This window comes from Tenebrio molitor, chromosome X (assembly GCF_963966145.1).
Source record: "Tenebrio molitor chromosome X, icTenMoli1.1, whole genome shotgun sequence".
Taxonomy (NCBI): Eukaryota; Metazoa; Arthropoda; class Insecta; order Coleoptera; family Tenebrionidae; genus Tenebrio; species Tenebrio molitor.
In genome coordinates, this window is record NC_091055.1 from 6,461,931 (window position 1) to 6,482,640 (window position 20,710).

The window sequence follows — 20,710 nt, forward strand, 5'->3', positions numbered from 1 at the left end:
GAGTAGGTATTATAGCAACGAGGTTCTTTTGATATTGTCAGTATGCAATTTTAAAATAATATAAATTAAATAGTAGTTTTATTCTTTTATTTTTTCTTTAGTATTTTTTATAGGTACAAAAATCTTAAATGCATCAAAGATATATTTTAATCTGACGTACATTTTAAAAGTAATTATATGTAATTTCATTTCTGTGTTATCAAGAACCGCTATTATCTTATCACTGACAGAAAAAATAACAACTTAAAAATGTCTATAACGCTTTACAAATTTATTAACGTCATTTAACCCAATTATTTCACCAGGAAAGAAATGTAGATACAAATAAACTGCTCCAGTTTATTTTAACAAAAAGAACGTCGGTAATGAATAAGTGTTCTACATCTGATATAGCTTTAATTCAGCTTTCCTTGTTTTTGCTATATGAAGAGTTGGTCAAGGGAGGGCGAGTTTTACTAAAACAGTAGCAATCAGAAGCTTCTTGTATGTAAATCCAGTCCAACTGGGAGGAAGTTGGTCTAATTTATAGGTTCCTTAAACGTCACTGTAACATTTTTGACCCATAAAGTTAAAATTCCTGAATTGATCGTTCTTAACTTGGGGGAAAGCTTCATCACGCAATATATCGCGCTGAGTTAAATCACGGTCGGATCGTGCAGTCTCACCCCTTGCTTTCCCAAAGACAGAAGTGTTAAGTGTATTTTCTTTAAAAATGTCGCTACTCAATTTCCTCTGTTTATGTACGTTTTGTACGTGCCTCGCCGCATGGGATCCACCAATAATAATGATCCCTGGACAGGGATCGATCATGGGAAAAGAAATATCTAGGTCCAGGGTGCAGAAAATAATCGGATATTATGGCATACCTTACGCACAGCCACCCGTTGAGAAGCTTAGATTTAGTGCTCCAGACACCGACAATTTGGTTTCTTGGGAAGGAGTGCGAAACATTACTGACTACATGCCTGCGTGTCTTCAGACTGAAAAGGATATTCGCGAAGAAGCTAAGCCATTTCTCGATTTTTTTTATCCTTCCTATAATGATATCACCATGGATGAGGATTGTCTCTATCTCAATGTTTTTGTACCCTATGGTGAGTAAACGTTGCAAAGAGTGAAGGAAATCTCTACTTGAATATTTATGCCACCAAAATATCTGGAAAATGGGTGTGTTATTTAAAATGATTTTTGCCATTTACACATCACTGTGCTGCTTCGTGCCATTTAGCAGGTCGTGAAATATTCATGACTGAATAGGTAATTTAGAGTGGACGTTTAAATTACGACACTTAATTAAGGAAAAACCAATTTGTTTTGAAGCATTTCCACTTGTAGTAAAGTACATTAATATTTTTTAAATTTCATTATCCAGTTGAATATTCCAATTTTTACACTAGCCAAAATTTAAAATGAAGCTTATGAGTGTTGATTATTTGTAAAAATTTATAATTTTACTACATAAAATTAAAGAAAACACATAATTTAATTGATTGTGAATGTGACATACATAGGTATATCATAATGAAATACTCAATCACTTTTGCTGTCTGGTAGTAGGTGGAATTTATTCTAGTAGTAATTAGTTGCATGTAATAAGAACTTTAAATTTTTTGTTCATAATTCGTCCCACACAAATTTTTAGGAACGTGAATTTGAAGCTGTAGTGAAGTGGAGGTAATTAAATCTCGTTCGTTGTAGATTGGATAATGGCGACAAAATGCCAAACATTTTTATTCATAAATTACAAGTTCTTATTTCTCTATTGTAGTTTATCTTTATACTGTTAAATGTATTGAACAACTTATAGCGTAAATGAAAAAGTATTGTCAAAAATTTACAATATTGCATTTATTAAAAATATTTGTTTCTATTATACCTGTTCACCTGAACAATTTGGGTAGTTAAAATATAAATAATTTACAAGTTTCCTGGTTACTAATTTGGTAAATTGCCCATATATAAAACTAACAAGCTTTATCGTTATACCTCATTGGTCAGTATAAAATCGTTTGATGTTGCAATTATTTTAGTAATAAATTTAGAAAAAAAAGCGTACATATACTATTTTTATTACTTTCAATTTCACCTAAAGATAAAATGTGAGCAATTAATTGATATACTAATTATGTCCTAATTACACCTATAAAGGGGCGTATCTGTAACTGCTCCGCTAAATTTTAAACGCAGTTAAATTAAGTTGTCATAGCAATGACCAATCAGGGCTTGAAATTTTAAATTTTAAAAGACGCTAAAATTTAAACGCCCTTTTAAAAATTACAGAATACACCATAAAAAGCAAAGATTTGTAGATTGATCTACATATTTCCATATATGTAATAATAATAAAGTTACTAAAATTTACAATTATTGAAAATAGAAAATCGGAAATAAATCAATAAGTATTATGTTTTTATGCTGATGCTTCCGTTGGTATTCTGCAAAGTGGATTCTTGTTCCTCTTTTGTTTTCCCTCTTTAGTACCTTCTCTCTAAAAACATCAACTTCAACATTAATTTATTAGTTTCTTTGGTAATTATTCAAGTGCGGTATAAAATATTATTTCGATTAAATACATATTTCTGGTCTCGTAACCTGTATCCATTTTTTATGCTGCTTCACATAATGTTATTTTTGGCAGAATCACGTCACCAGAATCAGAATTAAAGAATTCACGTTTTTTTTCTGTACGTTTTTAACATTTCATGTCATAAGGACGTAAATAGGGGTTTTATCTTAAATCAATAACTAATTTCCATTCAGGAAGTTACTGCAGTGGATTGGAACCTGATTCGGAGCGTTTTTGATGACAATAAAACTTAAAAATGAAGTAAATAAAATAAAAGAAAAATTCATTTCGCAGCTGCACATTTTAATAATTTGTTCTTACGGGACTAAAACACCGTGATTATTATTTTTACAGTTGAATTTAAAAAGAAAACTGACCATGAAATGTGCATTAGATATATCAACAAAATGTATTGTTGCGATAGTGTTTCTAAATAAGATAAATGCAAAAAACTTTGTCCTGAATGTTGTAGATGAATAATCTGCTGGAACAAATGTTTTAACTGTTACCGTTTTGGGGTATTTTTATCGCATAAAGCGTGTTACTGGAAATTTTATCCAATTTTATTATTTGTTATTTGAATTATTAATTAAACACAAAATGCACGAGTACGAGGAAGTTTTAAACCTTGTCGCGTTTCTGCCTTACTTTGCATGAGTCATATCTAAACGTAATCGTATATTTCATTTTCTTACATTAAAATACATTTCTTTAACCTTGAACCCATGTTGTAGAATATTTCGTGCCATTTTGACGTAGTTCGCCGCATAATTTTATTTGGATTAGGTTGATTTGAGGAAAATCAGTTAAGTGAATACGGTCCTGCATATATTATTCGCTAACAATAACCACAAAGAATAAGTGTGTTCGTTAACAAGACACCACTCTTGACTTCGATTTTCAATTACGTCTTGTCACTTTTGCAAAACCGACTTATCGCTTTTCCTCTCCATTTTCCTTTGTGACCATTGTCCCTCGTATGAACACAAACCAAACGATAGTGAACAGGACCGGACGTGGGTGATGTTAAATGCCGGTTTATAGCGTGTCTCTAGCTCATTATAGGTCTTGGCACGCATCAAGAAAGTAAAATTTGCAGTTCAGTTCCCTAAAGCACAAATCGCGTGCTCGAATTTGTCTTGATTTCAGAATTGACCATCTACACGTCAAGAATTATTTCTAATTACATCGCCGTTTAAACGAGAGAGCAAGAACAGTTGATTCATCGAATCGATTCCTTTCAAACAGAAGTTGCAAAATGGTGAAACGTCAAAAACGTAGAAATAGTCGCGTGAATTTTCAAGGACTGACCAAATTTTATTACACATTGATGAATTTAAAATTGGGACCAAGAAATTGTGTTTAGCGTGATATTTCATTTTATTTTGTCCTAAAATTATTTTCGCAATGATGTTGTTTTTGCATTGTAAGAGTAACCTTGATCTAGTCATAGCACTACTATTAGTACCTACTATTACTCATTAATAAATAATATTCAATATTTGTATGCACATGTGGCACCAGGATTGTTGCTTACATTTTCAAAGCAATCGATAGTGTTGACAACATATTATCAGTGAAAAAATTTAGAAGCTTGCGATGGTATTTGAGAAATGGTAAATGAATGGATATATTCTTATAACTGAAAAGGTCCAAAAAGTTTTGATTAACAAGTAGTAGAAAATTCATCAGACAAAATTATCAATTTAGGTGTGCCTCAAGTGGGTGTCCTTTGAACTCGCTTATTTACACAAAGAAAAAAGATAAATGTTAAATAATTTAGTTAAAACTACTGTTATTTCCATATTTTATCTTCTGGAATTTAACTTGTTTTACAAATATGTATTCTTGTCCGAAATATTTTATCTTCATTATTTTATCGTAATTTATCGTACTGTAACAACAAACTATCTGTTAGTGAGTGGCATATATTTTTAGAGCACGAAGCATCGAAATAAGAAACAATCAGAATTGAAGGCAGAGGTTAACGAAGTCTTTGAAAATTACTCAGAATAATTATCAGGTTGAATAAATGCATTTTTTTGGAATATTAACAAATCGATTTTATTTTCAGGTAATCGTCCAAGTGGTTTAGCGACCATAGTATGGATCCATCCTGGCAATTTCACCACAGGATCTCCCTCGATGTGGAATCCTCACACTCTAGTCTACCGCCACCGAATTATTGTGGTGACTATCGCTTGGCGTTTGAATATCATGGGTTTCTTCACCACAGGGGACGGTGAAGCTCCTGGTAATTACGGATTGATGGACCAACAAGCAGCCATGATGTGGGTTAAGAAAAATATTAAATTATTTGGAGGAAACGAAGACAACATCACTTTAATGGGATACGGAACGGGTGGCGTCAGTGTGGGACTTCACATGATCAACCCAAAATCTCGGGAATATTTTCACAAAGCGATAATAATGAGTGCAAATTTTTTAAATCCATCAGTAGTGAAATATCCAAAGGAAGATGAACGTTTACTGGAGACGTTCTTAAAATCTGGCTGTACTAAAAAACCGACTTCCATACTTATAGAATGTTTAAAGAATGTAGATGCAAAAGAATTAGTTAAGGAGACCTCACACATAAACTGGAGACCTCTGATTGACGTCAGTTTAAGTAACAGTACGCTTCCATTTTTAACAGAACTTCCAAAAGCTCACTTCGAGAGAGGAGATTTCCACAAAGTTCCTTTTCTGACAGGTTACACCGACATGGAAGATATTCTTGCATATTCTAGTCAAATAGACGACATGGCGGTTAACAACGTTTCGAATGACAATCTCCAACAAATCCTTACAGACATTGTGAATAGTGACATTCCAGTAATCAACGGTTCTGAATCGGCTTGTGTTTATAATTACGACCACATTACGGATTCTGTTATGTTCTTTTACGGTCCTTCGTCTGGCAGAGACTTTAAAGACATAAATTGCTTAAGACAAATCATGGCAAATTTTACCACGGAAAGAAGTTACGCATCACCAACTTTTTTGCACGCGAGGTACGTGAGCAAAGAACAACCTACTTTCGTCTATCGTTTTGACAGGAAGCCCATCACCTCGTGGGTAGTCGAAAACATCCCAGAATGGGTGTCTGTTCCTCACCTTTATGATTTAATTTACGTGTGGGGGATGCCTTACTGGCAGGAATTTGACGATAAAGTTTGGGAAGCGAGAGATAAAAGAATGTCAGACATAATAATGTCTTTGTGGACCAGCTTTGCTAAAACTTCTGATCCAACAAACGCGAGTTCCTATGCGATAGCATGGGAGAGTTTCAAAGAGGAAAGCCCTCAAATGATGATCATGGATGGATCCTTCAATATGACCAACTCCAGAAAAGTTAACTATAAAGCGTTCGAGTTTTGGAACGAATATTATCCTAAAGTTTTGCAAATTGCCACGCAGTGTTGCAATACTACAGAAGATGGAAGTGTATCTATTCAAGCTTCCTGTGGGTTACTGATCATTCTAATTCTTCTACACTATCTTCACATTATTTGAAGAGATAAAAACATAGTGCCTATTAGAAGAGTAATTTAGATTGAAAATATTTTGGCACGAAACAATGACTCGAATCGGAGTTGGATTGGTATCAAAATGCTTCATTTCTAATTCCAAGTATGCTTTCTTATTATAGCAGAGATTATTCTTGCCATATTTTATATATAATAGTACTATAATCTTGTAAAATATCATATTTAAATTAAATTTAAGTCCGTTTAAGGATAATAGACTGCAACAAATTAAAACTGTTGTAAGAAATTCCTATTTTTTATGGTCTCAAACTTATGTCCAAAATAAATTATTAAATATAAAGTTAATAATAAATAATAACTATTTAGTCTTATGTACAAATATTTCCAATTTATATACAAGTTTAAAATGTGGTTTAGGATCATATAAAAATAGGTACATCGAACCACCTGCATGTACATCATGGATGCTATTTTTCATTTGTAATAAATAATACAATTCACTTGTATTTTTTAGTAGAAACTCCAAATTTAATGATTATCTATAAAATGAAATGCTGTTCGTTGGTAAGCGCATCAGTTGAGAACGGCTGGACCTATTTGGCTAATTCTTTTTTTTTAAATGTTCGCAATAGTCCGAATGAGGTTTTTATGAAAAAAAAAAATTTGGAAAAGTTGCTCGGAAAATTGGAAAATTCGCGAAAGACTGAAAGTGCTTTTTTCAATGGGAACGGCTGGACCGATTTGGCTAATTCTTTTTTTTTAATGTTCGTAATAGTCCGAATGAGGTTCTTATGGAAAAAAAATGAAAAAGTTTCCCGGAAAATTGGAAAATTTGCGAAAAACTGAAAGTGGTTTTTTTCTATGGGATTTTTGTGATGGATATACATAACTGTTTTTTTCTATTTTGCACGTAGAGATTTTGCACCTATAACACAGTCAGTATAATAACACTCAAACGGGTTTCGAAAAGGAGCTCTTTTCGATACGCATTTCAGGAACATTTATTTAAATTTATTTACTTAAATTTTTAATGTTGGCAGTGAGTGACTCATAGTGAGTTGTTGCTACGTGATCACTGTACTTCACGACAATTTAAATTAAAAACTTACATTTGTTCGTCTATTTACCAGCGTTACCAACCCTTAAATTTGCCAAATATAATTTTCCTTGCATTATGTTTTGAACTTTTTTTAAATTTAAGGGGCAAAATAGAAAAAATATTGTATTATATACTCGTTTTATAAGCCATTTTGTCCCACTTGTTTGCTTTATAGCACTCGTCGCTGCGCTCCTCGTGCTCTAAAAAACGCGTGGGATAAAATGATAATGGTAAAACTCGTATAATAAATTACTATTTTATTTTGTTCGCTATGGTCTTGGAAAAGTTTTCATGAAAAAACAATCGGGACAATTAGAAAGGAAAGTCGGAAAATTCGGACAAACTGCAAAAATTATAATTTTTGTATACACTCTCGATCATAAGTTCATAACTAACGATAGGAACGACATACCTATTTGATTGATTCTTTTTTTTTGTTCGATATCCGCCCGGGATGGAAATAACTCAATAGAAAAAAAAAAAAACTGGAAGATTTGGAGAAAAATCTGGAAAAACTAAATTAAAATAATTCGGGAAAAACTGAGTGCTTTTTCTATGGGATTTTTGTATCAATTCAAGATCATAACATTCATAACTCAGGATTCGAAGGATGGCTATGCGTAATTCTTTGTTCGTTATGGTTTTGGAAGTTTTCGGGAAAAAAAAATTCGGGACAATTATGTACAAAGGAAAAAGTCAAAAAATTCAGGCAAACTTCAAAATTTATAATATTTGTTATAATTATGCACTCTCGGTCATAACTGACGATAGGAAGGACATATTTAATTAATTCTTTTTTTTTTGGTCGATATGCTCCCAGGAAATGGAAAATGGGAATAACTCAGTTGAATGTTTTCAATTGAAAAAAAAATGTGGAAGATTTGGAGAAAAATGTGGAAAAACCAGCCTAAATTAAAATAAAATTACATTTGTTTTTACTTTTGTGTTGGTTCACGATCTATCCAACAAATGTACTTAGTTGTTTAATTTCTATTCCAATTTATTTGGCTATGTGCACACACGTGTACAAATGTCATTTGACAGCTGATTGTTAAATTGTGAATCAAACCAGAGATCAAACCAATCGGATTGTTTACTTGAACATCGATCTTACAATCGAAATCGAAATGTAAATAAAACAACTTGAGATTCATGTGATTTCAAATTTAATGGAAGAAAATAAATCATTTGTTTGACATGAAATTCTGGCTTAATTAAATTGTGACAAACAAATTTATTGAAATTTGGACAAGACAACGTCTGTCGGGTTAGCTAGTAAAATAATAATTACTTAATAGGTACCTATAATAGTCAATCCAAAAATTAAAAGTTAAATACCTAGTCGACGGAATTAAAATAAACTGTGCTAAATAATATGAATAAAATGAGAGCTAAATTTTATTAAGCAGAAAATTAGAAATACACCAGATTGTTGATGATACACGGATTTACGTATTAACATTGCCGTTGTATCAGATATTTATGAAATGTATTTGGTCTTGGGTCAGAATTTATTGATTTGCGTATATGGGTGTTGGTCTTCGTATTTTTGGTGACAAACAGGAGTATATTAGCGACAAGGGTAATGACAAGATCGTAGTTAAAAGTTGAATTTTAAGTTCTAAAAATTTGTAAAAAACAGGTTTCATAAAATTAAATAATAGACTACTTGTGGCGCCATTATTGTAATTACAGTGAAGTTTCGTCGTTTCATAAATAACCAACAGAGGACAGGACTGTAGGGATTATGACTATTAAGTTACAGTTAAAAGTTAAGTATGTATGACATTTTAAAATACATATTTCGTGAAAGAGGAATAGTTTTAAAAAATAATTTGGTGCAAGTGTAGAGTGAGTTTGCATAAAACATACAAAAAGATAAAATTGACATAATTTATACGCATTTATTAAATTTTATTTTTTACTTGGAACTTAACAAAATGTAATTTGTTATTTTATCTTGTGCCTGTGTGTAAGAAAGCAGTGACCAAGTGTTATTTTTGATATTTTAACATTACGAACTAAAATTTGTAGACAACGTAGTAGAACGGTGAAACATAACCTCCCTAAGAACATTTAAATGTTACACTGTACCGGGTACTGGTTAAAATCTGGTAAGTTGATGGAACAATTTGTCGAAAATACGTGATGTAGTTGTTCAAAAACGATTTATTGAAGGAGAATTTTTTCCATCGAATTGGTGATGTAGATTTGAATTTCGCGGGTAAAGTTCACTCTAAAGATAACCTTCAAGGAAAGTGAAATATCCCTAAAAGGTCTAAATTAAGAAGTGTCGGCCGCAAAGCGTGATTATCGTGTGAATGAGTGAAAGAAACAAAAGTTTTTGTATTCGGTTAGTTGTAGTTAGTTAAAATTCGAAGACAAACAATAAATCCGTGTTATATAACGTGGTTTAAACAATAATTGTAAATGTTGTCGTGTGACGATACATATTATCTAAGTGTGCTGGCCATGCTTTCATAAACCAACATGGTTACACTCCATATTGTTCGTTTGAACGTAAAATATTATTAACCCTTCGAGAGTTGCATTTAACCTAGTAGGATTAAACTGAAGATGGAAGCACATTGTGTAGCAGCCCCAAATGCTGCCCCCAAGGACGTTGACAATAAGGCTACGTCTTCAGAAAATTATGGAGCTTCATATGCACATGCTGTCTTAAACTTCAAGCAAAATAACAACAGCAACAAAGAAAACATCGCAGAAGCTAAAAGTGACCAGTGTGCAACAATAAAAATAGATAAACCTCAAACCCCGGAACCCCAAGACCCAAAAGACGATAGTGATACGTTTACTCCGGTCCCAACACATAGCCGAAAGGATAGAAAACACGATCAGTTAAAAAAAGACAAACATAAACATTTAGTGAACGGTAACGTCGATAAAAAAGACAATCATGAGAAATTCAAAAAACAGCCTAAACATACCAAAACCAAACCAGAATCCACAAAGGAAACCCAAAGCAGCACGCAGACTAAAGAAGACACAACGGAAACTAAAAAAGTGTTCGTAGCAGCACCCATACCAAAAGTGAACGCGTGGCAAATTAAAAATGCAGCTCCTGTTGCAGCTAAGGAACCCTTGTGTGATAAAAGGGTGTTGCAGCCACAAAAACAGGAAACCGTTCAGAAGAATCAAGCTGCGGCTGTAGTTAAAGCTTCTAAAGACAAGCGCAAATTCAACAAAAAGGTCAGTGCCATTAAATGTCACAGTTTAACAAATTATTTTATGTAGAAATAATTCAATTGTCGCACACTGTTTAGGCATTTTTGGACACAAATTCGTCGCAGTCTTAAATTTAACTGAACGGAATTTTTTCATTTTGAACATTTTTTTTTTATTGCTTTTTGACACCAACACTCTGATAAGTTTTGTAATAATCGTTTTATCAGAGGTGGTCAGTTGAATCAAAATTGACTATTGTATATTGGTTTCGAAACATTTTATTAGATTAATTTTAAAGTCATCTCAGTGAGTTGTTTTTGCAACGACAAAAAAAAATCTGATGTCCACGTTATTCGGAGAACAATTATAATGCAATAAACATTTTTTTTAAATATCATTTTTTATTTACAACAATACATGTTCACAAGCTTGACGATAAATCATTCTGTTACATGGCAAAAAAATAAATAGCCTAAACCGGAAGTGGAAATTCCGTTTCACCCATTCAGCATGACGTTTTTGTGTAATGGGAAAAATTATATACATACTTTGATAATTCAAGGCGTTAAATATTTTAAGGTTGTCTCACATTGTCGCGTATCAAATGTCAGATGTGAAAAGAAATGTAAGTAGAGTCGTTTGTAAATGAACTTATAAATATCGTGAAAGAAATTTCAAAAATCCAACCTAAGATCAAGGAACTGGGTCACAAAATATATATAAGTATCACATTTTACAAGATTGCGACATTCCTCCTGTATCACAAAATAATATAATTTCACTTTTATTCCGAATCAAGTTTCAAAATACCATATCGCTTGCACATTTTTCATCCAAAGTTCGATCGATTTAATTAATCTCTTTATAAATTCCACGTGTTAAATAATTTAAGGAACAGGTTTTTGACTCGTAAATCATGGCCCCTTTATGTCGAATTAATGAATTCCGTACACACAAATTTCGACTCTGGGAAATTTTCGAAAACGAGTAATGCCCCTCGCGGACAATTAAAACGGACGGTATGCAATTTAACGGACAATAAAACGGGCATTTTTATTACATTTCATGTGCACGAACCTGCACTCCATTAAATTTTACACGCGTCGATAAGCGGTTAATTAGGTAACATTTATGAAAAATGTATATAGTGGCCCAAAAATATTGTACAGTGTTAAGTCAATTAAATCGAAGAAACTGAGGAAGAGGATGTATCAGATGTAACAGCGCCGCCACCAAACCGTGACGTTCAGGTCGGCGCATCTCGCCGTCAGTCTCCAATATTCGAATAAAATGAAAATTAATTTACATTATGTAATTAAAGAGTGAAAACAACTCGTATTTTTATTGGCACAAATTCAAGAATTTGGGTCGCAGGTTACTCGACTCGAACCGGAAGTCTTTTAAATGACATTATTAACAGTAGACGGGCGTTGTTAGCCGGTACAAGAGCAAGTTAACCTTGACTGTAAAAGGTAGGTATTCGCGTAATTGAGAAAAATTAACTGATTTAATTTTAATTGCTCCAGTCGCGCGGAATTACTATGTATCGCCACGAGAAACACGATCGCATTAGAATTCGATCGACCATTAGTGGCCACCGTGTAATGCATTTCAACAGAACACTCCTAGTCAAACTCGATTATGTCTTAACTTAATTTGAAGTTCGATAATAACGCCATCTCTTTACGACACAGTTAATTTTAACATCCAACAGTCCATTTAAACTTTTAGGTTATCATTAATTCAATTTAAATATTATTGAATTGTGAAGTTACGAATTTTCCACCGCACGTTAGCTCTATAAAGCGCACAATTATTTTTCGTATGCTCTTTTGATAATTTTAATGAGTCGACCAGGTGTAAGTTTTATGGCGAGCGCTGTACACGTCAAATTTTACGAATTTCTGCAATTCCACACTTGTAGGTAGAAGATAAAAAACGGCCACGTGAAATACATTTCCATTGTTTTTAGTCATGGTGTTGTAGTGTTCCTCGTGAGGTTTTATTTTAAATCATTTTATTAGTTGTCTTATTTTTTCCATCCAAACCAATTTAAATGTATACTTGCAGAAAGTTGGTATGTACATATTTTCATTAATTACTAACAGGTATGCTGGTCGAGTTATCGCGGTGAATAACATATTATGTCACAACATTGACATGCCACGAAGTTTAAATATTGTTCTTCACTTAATCATCGTTTCATTATCAGTTTTGCGAAAAGTATAAAAATAAGTTGATACACGCCAGAAGTGACCCTAATTAAATGTCATATGTTTGCATTTTCATCTGTTAGTGACCTTGAAAATTGGTATTCAATATGTTGGTGTGATTAACTAACAGGTCGTACTTTTTTCCATGGCAAAGTTGTTGCTCTTTAGGTTTATTGGGTCGTTTTTAGTTTCCTAAATTAGGTACGATGGAGAAAGAATCGTAAACTTCAGGAAACAATTTAAGGGTTAAGCTAATGTGGCATTGGTTCGAGCTTGCGCAAAAGTAATTGCACATCGTCATTTAATTATTCGAATAAATTTTTCACAATATGCATCATCGATTCGGAAGGATTTCAATTGTAATGTGACACCGATCGAATTTCATTCATCGTTGTTTGACAGAAAACAACAAAAATCACGATATTTATAAGTTTATATTACGCATTTAACAGTTAGAGCAATTTACATATATAACCATTGAGAATTCGTCAAACTTGACCTTCCCATTGTGAAATCGCGCGGTAAACGTGATTTTTTTTAATTCATTATTTTCAATTTTTTTTTTAAATATCGAAAAAATGTCGATGGTCGTTGATCGAATACGGAATGTGTTATTTTCGTCGAAATATTTTACAACCGCGTGTTCATCCATATTGATTGGGAAGTTCTTTATCTGTTTATTTGTGTCGATGGCACTTGTTCAGTTCTCTGTTTGATTAAAAAATAATGCAGCCCCAGCGGTCTAATTTTGCATATGGGTCAGTACTTAAAATTATGACATTACTCTGCAGCGTTGGCAACAAAATCAAGTAATACTCTATATATCTGTCACTAATTCGACTTCATTATATACTCTAGTCTGTACTTCATATCTTCCGTCACACATAGAGCAACTAGAGATAATTTTATGATCCGTCATGTTTGTTTTACATAAACGCAACAACAGTTTTTATAATCTCTTAGATACGTAACATCGAAGTTTATTTGATTAAACTTTGAATTCTTTTTCGAAATTTTTAGGCCAGCAACTTCACGGATATTTGCGACTGGCCAACGCTGAGTGATAACGTCCCTCCAGAGGTCAGTAAATTATTTTTAGCCTTTGGCAAAGATGAAAGTAGTTTTCAAATAACAACATCGATATTTAGTTCGTTTCTTTAAAAAAAAAACAACATGCTTAAACGTGATTACAGTCGAAAAAAACGCCAAGCAATCCGACTCCCGGCCAATCGTCGACGACGCCCAAAGAAAAGGTTCAACCGCAGCAGTCACACGAAGAACATGAGGACAAGAAAAAATCGTCGAAACACAAATGGGTGCCGTTAGAAATAGATTTGACAAAAGCACACAAAAAGGATCAGTCGCCTAGAAGAAGGGCTGATAGAGATGCGCAATCGACTGTTAGTGACGGTGATAGAGATTGGAGGGCCGAATTACGAGATGGCCCTCAAGTCAATGGGAGATTCCCGAGACCGGCTTCTGTAGCCGCTAGAGGTAGAGGACGTAATAGGGGAGGAAGACGTAGTACATTTAATAGACCAACTAATAGAATGCCAAGCGACCCTGATTATATAGATTTCCCAGCCGAATATGCCCAGGTATTTCCCCACACAACTACTCCCCTCCAAAATTATCACGGTAATTTTTTTTTCTTAAAGTTCGCCAATCAAAACTATGTAGTACCGTATATGGGCACATTTTACTTCGGTAGCAATAATTACGGAAATTTGGATAAACCGACGCTGAAGGAGTACATCAGGAATCAAATGTAAGAACGAGTGATCAGTTGTTGGTGCGCGTTCATTTATGTGTGTTTTTATTTTAGTGAGTACTACTTCAGTGAAGAGAACTTGTCCAGAGACTTTTTCTTGAGGCGCAAGATGGACCCTCAAGGCTATCTTCCTATAACGTTGATCGCGTCCTTTCACCGTGTTCAAGCTTTGACTGATAATTTAACACTGATCATTGATGCAGTTAGTAGTTCCGATAAAATCGAGTGTTTCGAGGGGTTTAAAGTTCGCCCAAGGCACGAACCCACAAAATGGCCTCTTCTAGACGGTAACGATGATATTAAAAAAGTAGCTTCTCAATTAGTTCCTCCGCCACCATTGCCAAGGACGTTACGAATAGAAAACTTAAACCCGGACGTGCCTGAATTTGTCCCAGAACATAACAATAATAAAACAAACGTTAACATGAATAGTACCGAAGACAACGATAACGATAAGGACTACCGTAGTGAGAATAATACGAACAATATAGACAGTCAAGAAAATAACGGATTGACGGCGGACGAGGAGAGTTGGCGAGAAGTGAAGAGGAAAAACAAAGAAAACAAAGGAAAGAAAGAGAATAAAATGAAGAGTTACGAAAGGGAAGAACTCGAATTTTATTTCGACGAAGAAATCGATAATTGCGTACTCAGCGGCCGACAAAATACTTTCTCGAACGAGTGGTAAGAGTGGTAATTTTGAATAAACCAATATTTAAATAAATTTATTTTAGTGCGGAAGATGATTCCGATGAACTGAGTGATCACGATGTCAACAAATTGTTGATCGTGACACAGACACCTTCACGTCCTCCTAAACACGAAGGGTACGATCGCACCGGTGATAAAACTACTCGAGTCAAAATAACGCAAGAGTTGGAACAAGCAATCAACGATGGACTCTATTATTATGAAGAAGACTTATGGCATGATGCTTTTGTAAGATCGACAAAGAGGTTGATTACGATTTTTATTGAACGACTTGTTTTAGGATCGCTCCTCGGTCGGTAGCTACAAAACAGTCAATGTGATCAGTCAGGAGGCGTTCAAGAAGATGGCGCCACCTGCACCTAAAAAACAGAATCCTGAAGTACCGCCACCTCCACCACCCGTGGTAAATTACTAATTATTTCGTCCACGATTATTTTATTGGTGTTGTGTTTTAGGTCGACGTCAGCAAGCCCTCTGGAAGTAAGAACAAAACGCCGGCAACTCCAGGACACAGGAATGTACCACGGTTTTACGCAGTGGTCAAGGATGAAGCTCCAGATCCACACACTCCCCGAAAAAGGAAGACGAGACACTCGAGCAATCCTCCTGTTGAGCAACACGTCGGTTGGATAATGGATGTGCGGGAACATCGTATTCGTACCAATTCGGCTAGGTAAAATCGATATCGATTTTTATTGTTTTCTGTATTTATTTTTGTTAAATTTCTGCAGTAGTAGTTACGGAACCAGTCCAAGCGAAAATCATCTGGGCACTAGTTACGGAAGTTTGCCACAAGCGTTACCGACTTTTCAACATCCATCTCACGCGTTGTTAAAAGAAAACAACTTTACTCAACAAGCTTATCACAAATTCAGGCAAAAGTGCTTAAAAGGTGAGTTGTTGCGAGAATGTCGGACATAAATGGTACTTTGCAAATGGTAAACAGACAATCGGTTAAAATGACAAATTTGTGATAAAAAAAACTGGTCGTAAAAATTAAGTCGATTCGAAAATGGCTTCGTATGTATAAGGAGAATTGTCAAAAGATAAATAAAATTTTTGACTTTCAGATCATTGGATTGCGGTTTTTCCGTTTTGTAAGTTTTATCGATATTTTAAATGGGTTGACAAAAGTTGGCGAATGCATTTTGACTAAATAATGCGTTATTTCGCAAGGAAAAATAAATTACTCGGAAGGCTACAGACAGCTTCGTGATTTTGGTAGAAATTTGTTATAGTTGTAACGACCGTTTTTGTTTTCTTTATAATTTGAGTTAATTATGTAAGTTAGTTACCACAAACACAATTTTTTTTTGATGAACTACAAGTAATATTTATCTTTTTTCGTAGAGCGTAAACGTTACGGCATCGGACAGAGCAATGAGATGAATACGCTATTCAGATTCTGGTCATTTTTCTTACGTGAAAACTTTAATCGCACGATGTACAACGAATTCAAAACGATTGCACTGGAAGATGCGGAAAAGGGTTACAGATACGGATTAGAATGTCTGTTTAGATTTTATTCATACGGTCTCGAAGTAAAGTTCCGACCTCACTTATACGAAGATTTCCAAGAAGAAACGATTAGAGACTACGAGAACGGGCAGTTGTACGGATTAGAAAAATTTTGGGCTTTCATGAAGTATTACAAATTCAGCAGCAACTTACAAGTCAATCCTACACTGAAGCAGTATTTATCCAAATTTAAAAGCATCGAGGATTTCAGAGTGGTTGAGGTAAGTCGGTTGATGTCAGATCGTGATCAGTCGTGTTAATCGACGATTGTTTGATTTCAGCCAATCAACGAGACTCAAAGTGGACGTCCTCAATATCGCCAAAAAAATCGAAACCGAAGTCTTTCTGAAACGGAACCGGGAACATCACGCGACGATAGTTCGATAGGCCGGCGCTCGTCTGGAAGTAATGTTGCTCATAGGTAAGCCGATGACTTAACAAAATATTGACAACTTAAAAATTAAATATTTGGCAGTAACGTTCGCGTATAAAATTGTACTAGTCCAAAATTAGGATTGTGTAGATCACGAAATATTTTTATATTTGATGTGATACAGCTCAAGGACCGTCGTTTTAGCAAATATGTCAGTGATCTATGCAACCTTAAAAATACAGAAAGTCGTATGTTGTGCTGATACACACTTGTTACTGATAATAATAATAATAATAATAATAGGGAAAGGTCTCGCTGAGGATTTGCTTAGAGTTGAATCCAGTTATGACACGGTTCAAAACTGAACCTACAATACTTAAGTACATTATCTAGGGTTAATAATGGCTAATCACGTTACTATAAACAACCGAATTATTCAGCTTGCAACAGATAATACATTTGTGAAATAAATGAGTCCGTTGAAACGGTTAGAATTAAATGAATTACCAGGGTGCTTTTCAAGAGCCTTCAATGTTGATCAGGTTACAAAATGAAACAGTTTTTTAATTTGCCATTTAGAATGTACTGATTATTTAATCTGCAGTCTGCTTCGACTTAATGTGACATTTTGGTTTGATCTCGATTTTCTTTTTATTGTGTTTTTTAAATGGCCAATTGAAGAATGTACTGTAATTTTAATTTATTAAGTAGAGGATCCCTGTGACATAACCATAGCTGAAATTATAGGGATCCTTGGAAACTGCATTTATCTTAGATTTTTTGTTATTAGGGGAAATATAGGCAACTAGACATGGTGTTAGGTTTATTGGTACACTGTTGTAATCAGCAAAATGGGAGAACAATTGCTAAATCCTATGTGTATTTTCTGATTTTTGAAATCGTATGAAAATTAATTTCTTATTAATTAGTACACCCATTGTATGTAAGATTGTATTGAAGTACTGTGTTTTTCATTAAATTCTCTTAAGCTTTATTTCTTTTTTATTTATGTAAAAGTCGACTTTTTATGAACCTCATTTACCACCTGAACTATTTTAACATATAATGTACTCTAAGAGGTTAAACAAATTGCACAATTGAAAAAAAACTGATATCCTCCAATGATTTTAAAAAACTAAATTAAAGATACACAATTATAAACACTTTGTTAAATTTGCCATTTACTCATCCTTGAACTTTCCCTGTTATTTTGATATCGGCATGTGCGTTGAGAAAAAATAGCTTTTGTTTTGAATAAAATGTTGCACAATCTCGCAAGATTGGCGCGTGAGAAATTCCCAAATTGCTAAAAAAATATTTAAAAAGCTGATTAATAGAGATTTGTTAAATGACTTAATTTGAAATCGTTTTTATATACCAAAAAGAGTCTGGTGCGTTATGAAGAAAGATTGTTTTCCGATTGGTGAAGTGGCTTGATGTTTTCGTCGTCTGAGGAGTTGTCAGCGCTAAACAAAGACGGACTCAATAAATGTGATGTATATTTTCTTCTAGGAATGATTTTGCTCACGCTCAGCCTGGAACTAGTGCTCCAGCTGGGACAGGTTTTAGATTTGGCGGAAGGGCACGTACTCAATCTTTTGGATCTGGCCGTACTAAAACAAATCGAAATAGTGCCGAATCTTGGCGGCAGAAAGAATCAGACGGTATTTATGGCTGAGACGATTTGCTGTGATTTTGCTTTATTTCGTTCTGTTCCAGGCAAATTTGAAAATTCCACAAATGCTGATTAAAAATACGACGGAAGTGTTCTAGCTAAGTGATCGAGTAAAATTTTCGTACTTGGTCGTTTTTTGTAAAATTTAAGTGTAGTTATAACGTTTTAAATTATAGTTATAATTTAAACTTAATGATAAAGACTATCAGCACTGATGTTTGTATAAAATGAAGTAACTAATGTATAAAAATGTAAGTAGTTTTGCGAGTGTTGTTAAGTGCCATTGCCTTAAAGTAATTGACAGTTTCATATTTTTCTAGATTACAAATTGAATAGCTACGCAATGCAATATTTTATAAATGTCAGTGGGACCGTATCGGTTGAATTACATAACGTGTATGATTTAGTCATTTTTGTGTGAGTTTTGATGGATTCTTAATTAATTGTACTGTAATGATTGGTATCGTGTATATAATGGTTAAAAAAAAAATTATAGGCTCACTCCACAATACTTTCATATATAAAAACTTAAAAAAATAGGCTGGTTTTTCTCTGCTTTAGTGTATACCAATATATTGAGCATAATGTAGCTGGGCTACACAATATAACTGCTTAGGTGAGATTTTTTTTAGATTATTTGTTCTAAAGTTGCGCGTGAGCAATGTACATTAAGTTACGAGCTAATGTAATGTTTGCACTTTTTATTGGAAATGGCATTCATGCAGTGGTAAATTTTACTTATTTACTTAATATATACATATATAAAAATTTTCCCAAAAGAGTTTAATTTACATTATCGTGTAATGTCTTTGTATTTTTTTAATTTTTTGTTATTGTTTTTTTTTAACATTTACCCCTAATCAAGTGTAGCGCTTGAAGTATATATATACTTATATATATGTTTGCGTGTACATATATGTAATTATATATATAGTGATTATTATATTAATAGTAGCCTTTGCTAAATGATTAGGGGGAAGACTAGGAGATGGTGTTGTTATTGAAGTCGTCTCATTACTTGTTTTTGTTAATATGACTAAATCCGATTTGTTTTATATTGTTAACAGTTTAAGTATCATTTTACTCTTGATATATTTTTATAATTAATTCCTACTGGTATGTTTATGATGTATAAATTACAGATTAGGCAAGGAGTTTTTCTTTTTGTACTTGTACTTCGTAATATCGTGTGTTAATACAATCTTTATGATAGTGAAAAAAAATTGTTCTTTTGTCTAATTCGAAACCAACATCGTGCAATTATTTATTTGTATGGTTTTTCAGATTAGATAAAAAAACACATGCATCATGTGATAATTAAATGTTTTTTAATTTTGCTCAACTCCTTGCAGATTATTGTATCATTAAGTTAGTTTGTAAAGTGTGTTGTGGAAGTGTGGTCAAAGATTTGTCTTCCTGTAACACTTAAAAAAAGTAAAAAAAAAGCTACAAAACTGCACGCGATATTTTTATTTAACCAAATATTTAATCAGTAGTTACAAGTCGCGAAACAGCTTGATACATAAAATTAGTGTGGGACACGATACAACGAAGAGGCTGAGACAGGAGTGGCGCTATAAGAAACTGTTTCATCGTGTCCAAGCGTGCGACCACAATTCCAGGATTATCGTTTGAATAGAAAAAAAGGATGCGCGCACGGTCGTTGCGATCGGTCTCATGTTTACCGTATATTCAGAATTCTTTGCATTTGTCCCAGAGAGTGTTGACGCAACTTTGAAGGTTGATAAACAACTTGCTCTCGTTGGCTATGAGGAGGTCGGTTTCGGGCGGGGCTATGACTCGCTTTTCGTCCAAAGAGCCACCATTCTCTGCACGAACCCCAATTACAGGTTTCCACTTGAACAGCTCGGGTGGTCGTACACATAACTGGATCTTCTGATATTTCCGTAGCTACACTACTGAGAAGTGAGAACAAGAGTCATCTGACATAACATATCGTCCCGCAGATTCTGATGTCTTGTGGGAGGATGATGAGGTTCTGGATTGGTATTCGTTTGTTTTGCGGCATTTTATCTCGATTTGTTTCATATACCATTGGCATTGGTGGTTTTTGGTACATGCGCCGGGGTTACAAGTCGAGATGCGC

At 33.9% G+C, this 20,710-nt stretch overlaps 2 protein-coding genes across 3 annotated transcripts; both read left to right on the forward strand.

The window, feature by feature from the left end:
* The first annotated feature begins 185 nt into the window (after nucleotides 1-185).
* On the forward strand, nucleotides 186-6,557 carry LOC138140241 (pyrethroid hydrolase Ces2a). The gene is made up of 2 exons (XM_069061099.1): nucleotides 186-1,094; nucleotides 4,641-6,557. The coding sequence occupies exons 1-2, from the start codon at nucleotides 713-715 to the stop codon at nucleotides 6,080-6,082; spliced, it is 1,824 nt and encodes a 607-aa protein (XP_068917200.1). The 5' UTR covers nucleotides 186-712; the 3' UTR covers nucleotides 6,083-6,557.
* A 2,396-nt stretch (nucleotides 6,558-8,953) lies between these two features.
* Nucleotides 8,954-20,060, forward strand: LOC138140419 (la-related protein 1B-like). Of its 2 annotated transcripts, none has more exons than XM_069061465.1 (13): nucleotides 8,954-10,366; nucleotides 13,576-13,635; nucleotides 13,749-14,153; nucleotides 14,214-14,323; nucleotides 14,381-15,010; nucleotides 15,061-15,265; nucleotides 15,318-15,437; nucleotides 15,493-15,710; nucleotides 15,769-15,929; nucleotides 16,388-16,776; nucleotides 16,837-16,976; nucleotides 18,441-18,592; nucleotides 18,648-20,060. In XM_069061465.1, exons 1-13 carry the CDS (start codon nucleotides 9,734-9,736, stop codon nucleotides 18,677-18,679), a joined length of 3,255 nt encoding a protein of 1,084 aa, XP_068917566.1. In that variant the 5' UTR covers nucleotides 8,954-9,733; the 3' UTR covers nucleotides 18,680-20,060. The 2 variants fall into 2 exon arrangements, with proteins under 2 accessions (XP_068917566.1, XP_068917565.1); XM_069061464.1 differs by having other exon boundaries at nucleotides 8,956-10,366; nucleotides 15,318-15,440.
* Nucleotides 20,061-20,710: the final 650 nt, after the last annotated feature.